Source organism: Agelaius phoeniceus, chromosome 5 (assembly GCF_051311805.1).
Source record: "Agelaius phoeniceus isolate bAgePho1 chromosome 5, bAgePho1.hap1, whole genome shotgun sequence".
Classification (NCBI taxonomy): Eukaryota; Metazoa; Chordata; class Aves; order Passeriformes; family Icteridae; genus Agelaius; species Agelaius phoeniceus.
This window is the reverse complement of record NC_135269.1, coordinates 11,849,063-11,866,077: the sequence shown is the minus strand read 5'-3', so window position 1 is coordinate 11,866,077 and position 17,015 is coordinate 11,849,063. Positions and strand designations below refer to the sequence as shown.

General features: G+C 40.5%; 1 protein-coding gene across 4 annotated transcripts in view; it reads right to left on the bottom strand.

Annotated features, from left to right (window-relative positions):
* Positions 1-13,613, bottom strand: part of DNM1L (dynamin 1 like) — a 36,435-nt gene extending 22,822 nt beyond the window's left edge. For all 4 annotated transcript variants that reach the window (XM_054631362.2, XM_054631364.2, XM_054631363.2 and 1 more), the window contains exons 1-2: positions 13,369-13,613; positions 2,018-2,165 (exon numbers count right to left, since the gene is read on the bottom strand). In XM_054631362.2, coding sequence (XP_054487337.1) covers positions 2,018-2,165; positions 13,369-13,470 — 250 coding nt within the window. In that variant the 5' untranslated portion in view covers positions 13,471-13,613. The remainder of the gene's footprint in view (positions 1-2,017; positions 2,166-13,368) is intronic.
* Positions 13,614-17,015: the final 3,402 nt, after the last annotated feature.

Sequence of the window (17,015 nt, the reverse complement as noted above, 5' to 3'; positions counted from 1 at the left end):
GTACAAAACTATTTGTGTGCACAGAGAGTTCAATGCCAGCATTCAGAAAGCAGCATGCCAAGACTGATCTCTCTTGTCCAATATTCAACTTGTAAAGAAATTCCTCATCTGGATAAAATCCTTTTCTGCAAGCCTATTTCCCTCTGGGAAATCCCAAATCCCTCTTCAACCCTACCTCAACATCCACCTCATTACAGATAAAATTACCTCTAAAAATAGACCTCTAATGGCACTTCTTACAACACAGCATAGCCAGGATAAGAGGTTGTCATCTTTTTTCTTTCCAAGCTACTTGATCCCATCTTCTCAGATGTAACACCACAAACTGAACATAAGCTAGACCAGATCAGTGACAACACCATTTAGACCACAATTTGCCTGAATTTTGGAGAGAAGACATTACAAACTCAATTGGTAAATCATAATTTCTGTTCTTATCAAATCCCTGTTCTTACCAAACAAGCCCACATCTCTCTCAGAAGAACAAGATGAGATTATAACATTAATTGCATACGTATTGATCGTTTTCCCCAAAAAAATCTAAGTGGCATCATAAATAATAATTTAGCCCAACATCCCTATTAATTTTTAATTTAAAATCCAAATCCCCAAATGAAATGCAACCTAAAACAAAATGGCTCTGCCCTGACTCAGAATACTCCAATTACAAAACCTCCTTTTACACCTGTAAAGTAGCAAAGAAGAGCAAAATAATATTTTACCCTGCAACTTAGACTCCAAGCATTCTGAGAAGTTCTAGAAATACAAACTATACACTGCACAGTACAAGCAACATAAAACTGCATTTAAAGACATCAAATGTGCCATTTCTAAAACTTGCAAAGAGATTGAATTCTCCATCCTTCAAGGTTTTAAGAACCAAGCAGATACAGACCAAAGAAACCTGGTCTGGGCTTCAGAGTTGGCCCTATTTTGAGGAGATTGAGCTAGAGGTCCCCTGAAATAATTTCCAGCCTGAATCATCCGACAATTTCTCACATGGTTTGCATGCTAATTGTTATGAACCCTAACTGTGTTCTCTGCTGGTGACAGTAATGAAGACTGGAGCTTAAACCTTTCAAACAGCACAATACAAGGAACTGTCCTTCAGAAATCAAAGGTCATAAATATTACAGGAAAATAAATGCTGTAAAGAACACCTGATACCTTGACTTACTATTGGTAAAAACAAATTAAGAAAAAATTTAACACAATGAGAATTAATATTTATAGTCCCAAGTTTATCATGCCAACAAAAGCCTGTGCAGTTGTTAGTGTCTACATAAAAAAAAAAAACCTTAAGATTTATCTTACAATCAGAAGGTGGCTATGCCCCTGCTGCTCCTAATCAGGAGCATTAGTTGGTATAAAATGAGCATTGAAACTCCCAAGGGACAACTGAGATCACTTTCTTGATCTGCTGAAGGATAAAATAGAAGCAGTACAGAAGACAAGCTTCAAAGTAAAAACCACAGAACATTTAAAATGCCCTGCTTGATGCACTTGAAGTCTCTCAGTGCAGCCCAGTAGGGTGGCATGTGTAAGCTACAGAACTTGTCAGTTCAATTCTGTTTGCATCTACTACAAGTTTGTTTTCATTTCTCCAGAACTCACTTATTTCCTACCCTCCTTCTAAAAACTCTTATACTCGTCACCCTCTCAATGAAATATCTCATATAAACTGCAAAAGGGGAGGGGATGAAAAACACACATAAGAAAATCATGTTCTCTACACTCCAGACAATTATCTTTGCAACTGAAATGCCTGTTTTTCTCAAAAGAAATTCCCAAGAAGAGGAAAGCTTAAAAAATTAAAGGTATTTTGACTATCCAAAAGATTTTGACTTCATGACATTTGCTAAATGGAAAAAACAGATGTGACAACAGCTGTGTTTTCTTCCAAGCAAATTTTAAAAAGCATACTAGAGTTTTAAGATTACAGCAACTGATTTTTTCGTTGCAAAGGACAGGAAAGACTTGAATAAAAAGGCAAAACACATTCTTGGATCACACTTACCATTTTCATCTCCAGCTCCTTTCCGACCATCCTCTGGGGAAACATGCACCAGCTGCAGAATAAGGGGTCTCCGGGTGACAACTCCAGTACCTCGTGGGAGCAGATCCCTCCCCACAAGACTTTCCAACACAGAACTTTTTCCACTGCTCTGAAAAGTGGAATACAGCCACATTACTTTCTGAAACATAAAACTGCTGTGATGTTTTAGTTTGCTTTCATCTGTCTTGTCCTCTGCTGCAGAGTGCCTGAAGGAGAAGTGACAGACTCCCTGCAGAGCAGTGCCCCTGCACAGGCACTGAGGGACACAGGTCTGCTACAAGCCAGGGACTGTCTAAACCGCCTGGGATACTCAGAACAGGTTTCTGTCTACATGGTTTGTCCCATGTTTTTTATCTCTTAAAGTCAAACTAAACTCACAGTAAGTTTCACAAAAATTAATCTCCTATCGAACATTTTCTACCACAAGTATCAAACTCTCCAGAAACATTTTGGGGAAAAAATGCTTTTCTTTATAATGCTCAGAAAGAAATTTGATGTCTTGTCCTATGTCATGTTCTAACATCTTGAAGTAAAACTGCTGTGTAAACTGAGGAATTTAACCCTGGTTAGTATTTGTTAGAACTAACAAGGGCTGGCTGTATTGACACCAGCAGCAGCCATTACACAAACATATATTAACAATGTTTACCTGAGTACACAGGCTGCTACAATGTTATACTCCTTTCTGTTTGAGGTTTGGTTGGATGGGGGGTTTGTTTGGGTTTTTTTGGTTGGTTGGTTTTTGGGGTTGTTTGTTTTGGTTTTTGTTGGGTTTTTTTGGTTGGTTAGTTTTTGGGTTTGTTTGTTTTGTTGGGGTTTTTTTTGGTATAACGCATTGTATCAGATTGATAAGTACAGACATTGTTTTATACCCTAAACAGAGAAATAAACATTGTTTCATGGCATCCCACTCTCCCTCCCTCTATATATATTTAAGTATTTACATAACAAACTGTAAAAAGTTGTGAAATACTTAAAGGCTGTGTAATTACAAATATTCTTTGAGAGACTACATTTAAAATATTCTCCTGCAGGACTTTTGTGTAAGATTCACAACCAGTCCAACAGCAGCTGTGAAAACCTGGGTCTTAAAAGTGATTCCAAATAAATACCATGTTAAAACTAAGAATAACAAATAGACACAGATATGCCAACATAATACTCAATCTGATTGAGAAGATTTTGTCTTTTTAATAACACTGTATTGAACTCTCCCAATTTTCTACAACTCTAAGTCTACGTAGTGATGCCATGAGAAAACCAGCTCTGACAGTCATTGCCACCATCTAGGAAATATTTCTGTATTAATGCAACTACCAAACAATTCTCTTGTCAAAAAACAAACAAACAAGAAAACAAAACCAAAAAAGGAAACCAATAGATGCTTCTGACAGCTGGAATGTGCATTATGTAACTGCTACAGAACCTCCACTCAGTCTACCAGTTCTGAAGCAACAGATTTGAGACTTCAAGCAAATTATTAGTATATCACCTAGCATAACATGATATAAAAAAGTGATGAATATCCTTAAATCTCACAAATTTAGTGACCTTAGGTGACTTTTCTAAAACTGAAAAATAGATCAGAGGTCAACCAACATGTTACTATCAGACAGTACATTCCTACTAGTGCAGTAAAACAAGACACAAATATATTATATGAGAGCTTTAAAACCTACTGAAATAGGGCTTGTATGCAAAATGACAAAATAAATATTAAAATACAAGGCAAAACCCCTATAAAGTTTGAACAGCAACAAATGAAAGCCTTCTTTTATTGTACCACTTTATTGTATAGGTTTTATGGTCCAGAAAAAAAATTATTTATGAAAAATATCATTTGTCTCAACAGGCAAATAATACACCAACACAGATTATGTGTATTATTCAAAGTAAATCTAAATCACATTTGACAGCAGTGAGATCAATGATTTAGAAATACTTGGGAAAAGAGCAGGGTCAAGCAGAAATACAGCTTTATTAAGATTTGTTTTTCCTTCAAAAGACTCCTCTAGAAAGCTATTAATAATTTTCTTCAACTGTCCTTCTCCAAATCAGCTTTGGACACCTTCCCTGCAAGCAGCTCATAACAGACCATTGGGCACTGAACTCTTACCAAATAACTTAAGAACCTGACCAAAGCATGAACTAGGTCTGCAAGCCTCCCTGAGCAAGTTCCTGTTCTGGCCCACTTTTGAAGAACTACTGATATTATAGACTCTGAAAAAACAAACTTCACAGAGACAAATAACAAACCACCTCTCAACAAACTTACTTAAAAAAAGTGAAATGCCTAACCAAAAAAATGAGAGATGATAAAGGCTCATCTTCTGCATTGGAAAAAAAAAACAAAACAAAACAAAAAACAAAGCCCAGTGCTTCATTTATTAAAAATATTCCAAATATTACGAGGCATCTGGATGTGGTACTTGGGGATATGGCTTAGGGATGATTATTCTGGGTTGATGGTTGGACTAGATGATCTTGAAGGTCTCTTCCAATCTTGGGGATTCTGTGGTCTCTTGAGCAAGATTTTCTTAGGCATGGGAAAAATGATGACTCAGTCTTACAAGGCTGGAGATCAGACTTAGCTGAAGTGGCTTCTCATGAACACATAATCCAAGCACATAAGGGATAGTAACAAATAGCAGGAATCCTTATCAACAACCTCACCATGAAAGGAAACCAAAATCCATGACTGCTGCACACTGTTGCTCTTTAGTCATTCCAAAGGAGGGGGACTGCAGGAAGCTAAAATGGGTACACCAAGCTACGTATAGAAGCAAACCACTGTGTCTTACACCACTCCCAGTTACCTCTGGATGGGGAAGGAACAATCTGGATCCTCTGCAAACACACTAAATGAAACATTACAGTGCTCCATGCATCAGGAAATTCTTTCAAATTGCATTACACTCCCAACTAAAGCAATCTGCTGTTGGAATACAATTATCTAATGACGCACTTCTTAATCTGGACTCCTCAGCATCCATTACCAAGAACTGTCTGGGAACACGGCGCAGGAAGCAGTAAACACAAAGCTGATCTTGTTCTGCCAGTGAGGGGGAAGCAAGGGATATGGGTCTTTAAGAATACAAAGTCAGTTCAGCCAGTCCTTCACAGAATAGATGTAGACAGACACTAACTCTGATAACCAAAGGAAATTTAAGGAACGAGCCTGCAGAAGTATCACACTTGTTTTGTCATCTCATTAAAATGCTCATCGCAATTTTAAGCGTGAACTGAAATGAATTCATTTCATGATGGGTCAAAAAAAGCATTAACAAACTCTAGCTTTTCATAGGGGATCAGGCAGATTTTCCCTCTGGACCCTAATATCTGATCCTAACTTGAAATATCTACTAGTTGTGCTATCTAGAGGAACTTAATAGATGTTGCTCAGAAAAAAGCAGGGAGGCAAATACAGGAACATCTTGTGTCATTCCTTCAGCCTTTGTGTCAAACTACCATGGCTGAGTGCATTACACTCTGCTCTGCCAACCACCATTTATTTCACAGAGAAACACCTGTGTCTGGTGGATGGTAAAACCATTTTCCCCTGAAGTACTAAGATAAAAAGACATGATGCACACAGGACTTCAGTATTTTACACTGTATGTACTGTCGGAGTGTGTTGAAACCATATCAGCACTCTCACTGCCTCTGTAACACCTGTTACATACACCTCTGCATGTTCATCTTTGGTTTGATTAATCTGAAGATAATGTTGACAATCAAGGATGAAGGGCAGTCACTGGGAAACAATTGTGCACTTATGCTCCCAAATTAAAAAGCTGTGAGCTGTAAGAATTGTGATCCACTCCAAATAACCAGCACCTCTACTTTTAACAGTCCTCATGAGGTTGCTTTGCTTCCCATCCTTCATTTCTTCTTTACTTGTCCCTGCATGTTTCAACTGTGCACACTTAAGTATCAAAAGCCATTTGCTCCCATCCATTACACTAATTCTTTAGAGAAAATGTAGGTTACAATCTGCTGCATTACAAACCACAGTTTTAGGAATTCAGAAGCAGCACACAGCAAGTGCATGATGTTATAATTGTCCAGCTTCATTAACAGCCAGAGATGTTACTTCCAAAAGCACTTTAGGGCCTTTGACAAGTCAGATGGAAGAGACTCCATCTCAAAAATGCTGAAGTAACACTCTGAACAACCATTCAAATTCACCCCATCCCATTTACTTCACTGGCTTTCTTATTCTATTTCCAAATCCTCGTTAGTGTTTCTATTTTAAGAGTTTTCTTCCCTACACCAAACAGAATGCAAAGATGTTTTCTCCATATCAAAAAAAAAGAACCCTGACCCAATCCTCTTGCAGCACTGAGCTATTCTCCATTTTTAACCCTGCCTAAAGGGCCAAAGGCCTAGAAGACCCTAGAAGGGCAAAGAAAGGATCCAGCGCCTCAGCCTTGTCCATATTCACTGTCCCTGGATCACCTGTCACAGACAGCAGGAAGCCTTTATTTCCCTATTTCTCCTTTTCCTTAACTCCTGATCCAGTGCTGGAAGTTCCTGCTGCCTTTGATGCCCTTAGCACTAACAGTGGCTTTCTCAATACCATCTCTGCCTATGCAGGCAGGATTTTTACATCCCTGAGCGAGCGTGTCCTTGTTTCCACCTCCTGCACGTGTGTGCTGTGCTGAGCCTGAGCCATGAGTTCCCTCAATTCTGCTCTCCCTAGACCTCCACTCATTTTCCCAAGCAAGTGGATGGACTATTGCTTTGTGCTCCATGGGGCTGTCCTTAAAGGAATGCCAGGTCCCTTGTGATTCACTGCCCTTTAGCTCACGGGGTCTCACCAATTAGCTCAGTAAATAAACAGAGTCTGACCTTACTCTTATGAAGTCCATGAAGCAAGAAGGGAAATTAACACAAGGCTCACCTGGAGTCTCACTGATGCACAAGAAACATCAAATTTCTTACAGTCACATGCTTGGATAGGTGACTGTTGTGTATGTCAAGTATTATTAAATTGATAATGGACTTGAATCAGCTGCAACAAACTTCATCTTACAAAGAAAATCATCTTACAAGAATCTCCTGCCTTCCTTTGTCTATCTTTAGACTCCATAAAGTCTTTGTGGAGCCAATGCACAATACATCACCTGTGGAGAAAAAGCCTTGTTGAGGAAATGTCCAATAAACTACTGGGAAACTTCCAAACCAAAAATTAGTTGAAAGGAGTTGAAAATTTAGCTCATTGCTTTAGAACAGGGCAAACTGGTAAGTTTTCTATTTCATCCAATAGGGAAAAAAATGCAAAGAACTCCTGCAACACAACACAGACTTTTTATAGGAGAGCACAAGAAAATAGAGGCAGTGATGTCAGAATTCCCTATGACTTTTGGAGTGGCACAATACAAATATTCAAGAATGCCAGTAAGGAGCTGTGAAGAAAGAGACATTTCTCAATGAGACATACTAACTCCTGAGGAGTTCTATTAAGGAAAGCAATGTATCTGGCTTTGACATCTGAGATTAAATGGTGGCAGTTCTGCAGTTTCTGTCATACAAGAAGTACAAAAGTCCTGATGGTAAATCCTGCTCTTGGCAATCTGTACAAATGGAATTGTAAAATTTCTAAATTTTCATTTTATCATTGGGAAATAAAAGCTAATAAAAGCACTTGTGCTGGGATGTCATCCACAGGAATATTACCCACATTGATGCTTTAAAAAGTTACTTGAAGTAGCCAGGCTAGAAGAGTTCAGCCTGCTATACCTAAAGAACAGCAGTATTTCTTTTTCTTTCCTTATTTTGCAAATACAAATTATTCTGGAATAAAAGGTGAGTACACATGCAGTTTCAGAGTTCCACAAAGGAATTGCTTTAGTTGGAACAGATAACAAAATTTTCCTATTCAAACTAGGAATGCCCCAAGCTAGGCTGGCTCTAAACAGCTAACAAATTTAAAAATTTATTTACTAATCAAAAAAGAATGTTAAAGCTATAAGCAGGCCAAATGAATTATTTTAAGACATTGTTTGAAACAAAATAACACTTCTAAAAGATGCAGAAGAAACAACAGGCTGATCCCAACTTGAGAAAGCAGTAAAACCAGCATAATGCACTGCTCATTGTTGCAAAATACATGCAAGATCTTGTCCAGACAACAAGACTCTTGTTCCTGCAGGGCATTCCCTATTTACTTGAAAAGAGAACTCTCCTGAATAAGTCAGGGGGAGACTCAAAGTCACAGGAACTACCTCCACATAAAACAGCTTATGTACCAACCATAAAGAACTGGCAAAGCTCAGGCCAAACTCTACAGAAATCCTGCATTTTCACCATATCTACCTGCAGACAAGTGCCAAACAACTGCAAATGCAGCAATGATTAGCAGATGTTTTCTTCCTCAGTACATCAATTCCCAAAGCCCTCCAATAATTGACTTAAGAAAAATTGCCTAATCTAAGTAGAAACAAGTCACAGACTCTCAGTTACATCATGGAACTGTGGTATTTGAAGAGTCACATTTGCAAGCCAGATATCCTGACCTCACACAGTACTGTGCATACTGCTATATTCATAACTTGCAGTAAAGTAAATCAAAACAAAACCAACTTGCATATTCAAATTTTAAAAGTTCTAAACAACAGCACTATTAAAACAAACCCAAACCCCAAATCTCCAATTTAGTCAACCTTCTGGCTACTACACAAACAAATCTTTTCCAAGAACTACCTACACAGGCATTTTCTCTCCAGATTGTGAAAATCAAATGCCTGTGCTGTTTTAATTCTCTTCCCCTCCATCTTCCTGATAATATGTTTTCTTTGCTATGTGCCTCCTGGACAACATACAAGATTCACCTGGTCTAATTAAAACACCAGTTTTCCAAGGAAAACAACTGCCAATCACAAGATGAACACAACAGGGCCCTTGCAGTAAAGCACCAAAACAAAACAAAGCACACAAACAAACAAGAAAAGAAAAGCACAAGACTTCTTTATCCACATCCTTCTACAACTGTGAATTCTGTGCAGACTCTCCACTCTTCCAAAATAACCAGGCATTTGCAAACAATGAAATTAATATCTTCTAAATGGTGTTTAATAATGTTCTCATATTAAGAAACATAAAATGCTAAAATGCAGGATCAAGTTATTAGACCTATAATTTTATTTTAATTCATATGAAGTCTGCAGATAGAAACTGTGAAAATGCCATCCTTTTAATCACAGAAACCTTCAGCACCCAAAAAGTTCAGCTGTTCAGAAACACAGGGAGCCCATGAGAGAAAAGAAACAGCACAACACTAAAGGTTGCTTGCACTATATCATATCAGCAGCAACATTTCCATTATGTCTGGTAAATGCAAATAGCTAATTAATGTCAGCCTCACTTTGCTGCTTGTCTGAAACAAACACAACAGTCAGGGCATGACTTGACAGGAGCAAAAGATGGCAAAAAAAGGAAAACAGTTACACCCAAAACCAGAGACTGTAAATGTCAGATATGGAAACAAAGAAAAAAAAAAAACAAAAACCAAATGAAATCAGGAAGTTTGCAAAACATTTGGGAGAAAAAACAAACTGTCCCCAGCCAGCATGGAAGCAATGCTCTGGTTACATCCTCCATTCAAATGTAGATACAAATGGGGTTTTTTTATCTGTTTGAATTGCTTGAAAGATCCTTGGACAAAACAACAAAAACAAAACCCCACAAAAATCAAACCAACCACCCAGCAAGAGAGGAAGGAGGAAGACATAGCTGTGCCTGGCATGGGGCTTTCCTTGTTGCTGGGTACAAATTGGAGCTTCCTTCACCTCAAACTGGCTTTTTGCCAACACAATGTAGGCTACACTGAATGAGCTAAGGGGCTGGAATTTCTGTTCCCCTGCCAGGAAGAGTCCCAGAAGCTCTGCAGAACACCTGAAGTTCCAGACAAAGGTGCCAGTCTCTCTCAGACAGGACGCTTGATAGCATCTGCTGAATTCATCTCCTCATCCCACTAGCCAGGACTACATCACCTTCCCATTGCTGTCAACTTCCTAACAGCCCAATTTAGCATTCTTCCAACTACTTATCTTACCAGGACATAAATTTATACACATCCACGTGCTCAGGCTGTGACCTCAGATCAAGAAAACTTCCACCTTACAGTAAAAAAGTGGTTTAGCATTAGCATCAAGCATACTTACACCAAACAGTAAAAAAAAAAAAAGGAATAAATGTAATGCTTATCTGTGAGCCAATCCCAGGGGAACATCCAAGAGAATGGATTTTTTAATTAATAAATACTGTAAACTACACCTCCCCATTTAGTCTCAAAATGGCATTGGCAGAAGACTGAGCAAAAGTCAGTCCCTAAATGTACACAAGAAAGGTCACTCAAAAAATCTCACTTGTCAATTCCATCACTTGCTGCATCAATTTCACTACAATGTCCCTACTTCAATTAACACTACCAAGTGCAAAAAAAGCCCAAAAGGTGTTTTTATAATGTCAGTATTAGAAGAATTTTGCTACAAAGCTGACACTAAAGTTTGTATAAAACTAGGTTGATGACTACTAAAAACCCCAAACATAGTCCAGGAATTAATGGCACAAAAAATAAAGACAATTAATTTTTACCTACTTCTAGGCAGGTATTTTGTTGTCTGGCTGGTTTTCTTGAATTTATTCTAAATCTTATGATCACTTTGGTAGTGTAGGCAATTAATTTTTGTGATACAACCTATCCACACAAAGGCCATAATTAACTAAATTACTTTTCTTCCCCTTGCCTCCTTTACTGTAGTCTTAATGTGTTTAGTTGAGGCACTTCAATACCACCCTGTTATCCCTTAAAATACAGAGCATAAAGCATTTGTATAAACCAGAACACTGGGTATTACAACATCACTGAACTAATATTTTTATATCATATTCCTAACCTGGACATTTTTCTTTTTTTGCAATTCAGTCATACAGTTCTAAAAATGGAACTGGAATACTGAATTGGGGAAAAAAATAGAACACCTATCTGGAAATGGCAGAAAAACCCTGAAACAGTGAAGAAAAATTGGCAGTCTGAAGGTGTCCTCTGAGTTCTACCAGCACAGTCCCCAGTTTTCTTAAATGCCCCTGTACTAGGATACAGAAATGACTCACACAATATTTATGGAGAGAATGAGAAGGAATTCTCATATGACTGAATGGCAGGAAAACCACTACAAGTGCAAGAGCCCATCTAGATGGGCAAAATTGACTGAGAAACAATTCACAATTAGCACCAAAATGTATCTAGAAAGAGGAACAATTAAAACATTTCAATTGCTAAGGGCACAAGGGAGGTAGGAAATAAATCCCAAACAACAGAGGTGGGGGAAAGGGAACATGGGAAACAGAATTAAGGCTTATGAACAGCTTCTAGTCCTAAATACTCTAGAAAATAAAGAATTAACTTAATACACAGAATGAGAAGCAGAGAAAGACATAAGCACAAATAAACAAAAGGGTAGAGAAGAGAGAGAAAAATAAACAAAAAACTACTTCAAAAAGCATTTTTCCTCTCCTCGCTGAATATGTAAAAAGGTCATTTAAAAAAAGCAAGTGGCAAATTGGAAGCAAGAAAGCATAACTCAATTAACAGAGAATTACAGAAACCTTAAATGGCAGCATTTGCTTCCTACAAGAAAAATGGAGGTGAAAAATTCAAGACTGTTTATTGTGAATATTACTCAAAGAGAGCAAAGCAAAGACAGCATATACCAGTGGGCTACAGACACACCAGCTGTGTGAACAAACTTAAAGGCCACACAGCACTTCACAAAGAAACAAGACTGTCTAAAAGGCACACATAAAAAAAAAGGAAAAAAGCTACCAGCAGCAAAGCTACCAGCTCTAATGCCATATCTGACACATCTCTAGAAATCTGGTCTCCAATAAGCTAACTCCAAATTAATAGACTAATAATATTTTATTTAAACTAAAACTAATTGCATAAAATAACCATCATGGAATTATTATGTCAGTAAAGACAATTTTTTCTTCCAACAATGCTGACTAAAGCAAACACACCCCAAGATACAGCTTGCTAGATATTTTGCTAGATATTTTTCTGGAGTCCATAGAGGACTTTGTTTTGGCATGACAGGAAATTTCATGCTAATTCAAGAGGGCTCATAAATATCATGGATACAGCACTGAATAGATATTGATACTGACGGGGAGACTACTGAAGGCAAACACGTCAATACTGTTTTAACTCTCAGTATTTACTTATGGAAAGTATTTACACCTAGGAGAAGGTAACTGGGACAGAGTTGATAAAAGTATTTTTTAAAAATGCCACTTCCATATATTTCATAAAGTGAAACTGGAAAAAAAATACTTTTTTAATCTTACATAGAAAAATGCCATTGCATTTACACATACAGCTAGTGGTTTAAGATATCAATAAAAATCCTGAGAACAGAGTACTTGGTCTTGAAGTCTTTGGTGAGCAAGCTACTGTCAAGGAGCACAGCACATCCAATACGCATTTAAATTTCACAGAAACAAAATGAGAGATCCATTTAGCTTCAAACCTTAGCCTCATCTTCTACTCCCTTGTGACCGCCGCAGTTCTGGTCAGGCACATTCAGCTGCCAAAAGTTCTGCTGTAGAGCAGCATCCCATTTGAAGAGATAGAGAGGCTCTGAGCTATCTCCGAGCCCAGGAGCATTACCAGGCTCACACGCACGTGTTGCAACTGTTGCAGCCAACAGTCGCCGGCCTCGCCTCTCGCCCTCACTCCCCGGCACCAGCTAAGACAAAGAGTCCAAACGGCACAAGTACTCGGGGCAAAGGAAAGGACAACCATCCACGCCCGCAAGATGCCGTCCCGCTAGCACATCCCTTCTGTTCGCCCTCGCTGCACGGCCGCTGTCGAAGAAGGGAAGCCACTGACCGGGCGCGATGGCGGTCACGCTGACGCACCGGGCCGGCTGCCGCTCCCCGGGTCCCCGACACCACCCGCATCCCCTCGGTTCGGCCCGGAGCCACGGGGTCCGGGGGCACCGGCCCTGCCCGCAGCCCCGCGGAGCTCCCCGGCCCCTCCAAGAGCTCCGGAGCGGCGCCCAAGGGCGGGCGGGCGGCGGCGCACGAGGCGCTCCCGGCGCAGCCGGGGCTGAGGCAGCGGAGCCGCCGAGGGCGTGCGGGGGGGAACGCGGGCACCGAGGGCGCCCCACCCGCCCTCGCCCGCCGCGTCCCCCCGTGCCCTTGGCGGAGGCAGCCGCGGCTCCGCGGCGGCGGAAGCGCGATGGACACCCCGAGCTCGCCCTCGGGGCGGGGAACGCCCGCGCCCCCGGCCCGGCCCGCCTCACCTGCGTGCCCACCACCACGATCTGCGGCAGTTGGATGATGTCGGCCCCCACCGTGTTGAACACGTCCTGCAGCTTGTTGATGACGGGGATCAGCGCCTCCATAGCGGCGGGGGAAGGGACGGGGCGGGCGAGGCGTCGGCGGTCGATGGACGCGACGGGCACCGGCGGCTCCCTCAGCCGCCCCCTGCGCCTGCCGCCATCGGCGCCGGCCCCCGCGCACGGCCCGGCCCCCGGCAGCCCCTGCGCGGCCGCCGCGCGCACCGCCGCCGCCGCCGGGCACCATGGGAGTTGTAGGCCGTGGGGCTGAGGGGCCCCGCCCGGGCCGCGCCCTGCTCGGCCAGCGCCGGGGGCGCGGGCGCCGTGGTGTTGTTGGCTCGCAAAAACTGCCGGGTTTTATTACACAGAATCAGAGAGGCTGGAAAAGACCTCTGGGATATTTGGGTCCAGCCTGTGATTGAACACCTGCATGTCAACTAGACCGAGGCGCTGAGTGCCACCTCCAGTCCTTCCTCAAACAGTCCCAGGGACGGTGACTCCAGCACCTCCCATTCCAATGCATCTCCCAATGCACAATCACTCCTTCTGTGAACAAATTCATCCTAATGTGAAAAGTGCAGATTATATGGCTCTATGCAGATATTTACTATATGTATTGTGTTGTATTGATTAGTAGTGCTGTATTAACATTTTAATAGTATGGTAAATGCAGTTTTGTACTTAAAATGGAACTTTTGTAGTTAAAATAGATACTGTGTATGTGGGATATTTTTTTAAGGAGAGGAATGAGGTACTCGCACTGGGATAGCAGCCACAGGACACCTAAATCTTTCAGAGAAAGATAATTTATTGCTCCTTTATCAGAAGAAACTAACTTCTTCCTGCCTCACTCAGCCATGAAGACTCTGTCAGGATTCAGAGGAACAAGTTGACACTGACCAGACAGAGCCCTGTGTTTGAATGGAATTTATGTATCATGTATGAGATGTATGAATATGCAACAGGCTATTGTTTTTAAGGGTTAATCCTTAACGTGGGTCCTTTTTCGTGTTTATTTTGCCCAGAAAGAGATACCCGGACTGTCTGTAACTCTTTGTTTTTATTGTCTTGTATTGTCCTAACCTAATTGTTCAAATTTTTATTACTCCAATTATATTACTATTTTTATAACCATTTTATTACTATTAAACTTTTAAAATTTTAAAAACAAGTGATTGGCGTTTTTCACAAGGTATAATGGAGGTCATTTCTGGGGAAGAACAGAACTGGAGATCTGCTCCTACGAACTGCACAGTGAAAGGAATATTCTTCCATTTCTGTTCACATATTGAGCATTGCAATGGACACACGTGGAACAGCTATATTTATTCTGTTTGCTTTCTTGGGGATGTTTTTTGTTTTGCTGTGAGGCTCCTGGATAACCATGTGAAATTCTGTAACCTAGATGTGTAATAATAGGTTAGGTTGAGTTGTCTTAGGAAGTGGGAAACTGTGTGAGATCTAATCCTCAACTGTGTTATAAAAAGAGAGAATGAAACCAGAGGATGACTTGTGATGATGTGAGATCACAACAAATAAGCCGTGTCATCTTCAAATGTCTTTCCTTTGAGTGCATTTTCTGAAAGATAAATTATGAATATGCTGGCACTGAGTTAATTTGGACTTTGTTCTTTCTTGTAAGCAACAGAGTAAAAAGGCTTCTGAAAGTTTCAAGTTTTGGATGACATTAGAATTCTTATTCTTGTTCAATACAAATTAGTCTTTTGCAGTCTTCACATCTTGAAACACTCAAATGTCAATGGAAAGAACAAAGATATGTGTTCTTATTTGTACATCTTTTCAACAAAGTTTCTCATTCTTGGCCAAGGAATTTCACACTGTCTGTCAGAGGGATAATATTTTGTGATAAAAGCATAAAGATGGCTAAGCAAATTGAAACACTCCCAAATTCAGTGTATTCAGCACAGAGAGAAGCAGTTAATGCGTGTAAAATTTTGGGAAGAAGGTCCTGAATGACTGGTGAGGGCTTCCTGTCACACAAACATTATCCAATGATTTCACTCATTAGCTCTCAGCATCCCACAGCTGATGGCTCCCAGAGATCATTAATACCAAAAAGTCATTTGGCATCCACCTCTCCAGCTTCCAGGACAAAAGGAAGTGTTTCCCTGACACAGCAAATAATCTTTTTAAAAGATTAGCTGTTCCCTGTCAAGACTGATCTCCTCTCCTTCCTTGAGTCTCTGGTAGGAAAAGAAGGAAGGAAAAGAAAAGAAAAGAAGAAAGGAAAGAAAAGTAAAAAAGCATCCCAGTTGCACAGGACAAGAAGCTGCTGGCTCCCTATGAAGTGGATAACACCAGCTTATTTCTCTATGCAAATCTCTTTTCTCCTACCACTTTTATTTTGCTATATGACTTCAGGGACACCCCTGTGAAATGGAGAAAGTGAAACCTGGTTTATGTCTTAATTTAGACCAGAAGTGGGACATCTCAGCAAGAGTGTAAAACCTGAAGAGAGTCATAGAAGAACAACAAGGATGATGAAAAAGGTGTGGAACAGCTTTTATATCAAGACCAACTAAGATAGCCAGGAGTGTTCACTCTACAAAAAAAATGGCACAAGGTAGCAAGGACCAGAGGTCTGTGTAATCATTAGCAACCTGGAGTGGGTGAAAGAGAATCAAGTTTCTTTACTCTCCCTTCCAGTAGACAGATTTTGGGAACATTTAAAATAAGAACCAGCTCAGAACAAAACACAGTAGCCCCATACGGCTGCTTTGGTGACCTTTTGAGCCCCTTGCCAAAGGATGCTGAAGGCAGTAAAACTTTAAATTGGTTCAGATGTTGCATGGATTAGTTTAAGAAGGAGAAATGCATTGCATGTATAAAAGCAGCCCTGCAGGGATCAGATTTAGCTGGGGCTGTTTCTGAGCTGGCAGTGTTTGGGAGCTGGGGGAGCAGCATGCAGAAGCAGTGTGTGCTCTCACCCATTAGCCTGCCCCACTATGGCTATTCTTAGAATTTTATCAGTGTAATATTTCAAGGAGCACACAGAGGAAATATCAGTTGCTGAACCAAGCTGAGAGAAGCCAGCTTGCCCAGCAGAGATGTTGAAAGGTTTGTCAAGGGCTGGATGCATCAATGGAGAAGCACAGTGGAGATGGAGGAAGTGAATTAAGGAATGCAAGAAGAAAGTACTAAAGAAGATATAAAGCTAAGAAGCATCAGAATGCTATGTTTAACACATTTTACATTTCTGGCTAAAAAGTGAGAGCCAGAAATACCTCTGCTATGAAGTTTCATGGCCTGCACCAACAGTTACCTCAGCCCTGTTGAGGACTGTGCCAAAGCAATAAATATTTTAACAAGCAATGGTTGTGTGGAGCTTTAACGCTAAATTTCCATGGCTGGCTTGCTGAGCAAGAAACTCAAAGTTCTGATAGAGAAAATAGTAGTCAGAATGGTTATTGAAGTTAATTGACATGAGGACACAGGAACTGCCACACCAAATGTGACCTGATATCAATCTACTTCAGGACCTGGCCTAAGACCTTCCAGCATTAGCCCTCTGGGGAAAATATAAAAATGCAGTAATAAGATCATTCTAAAACTATATGTTAAATTATTTTGATATTGCTGTAAGATCTGAA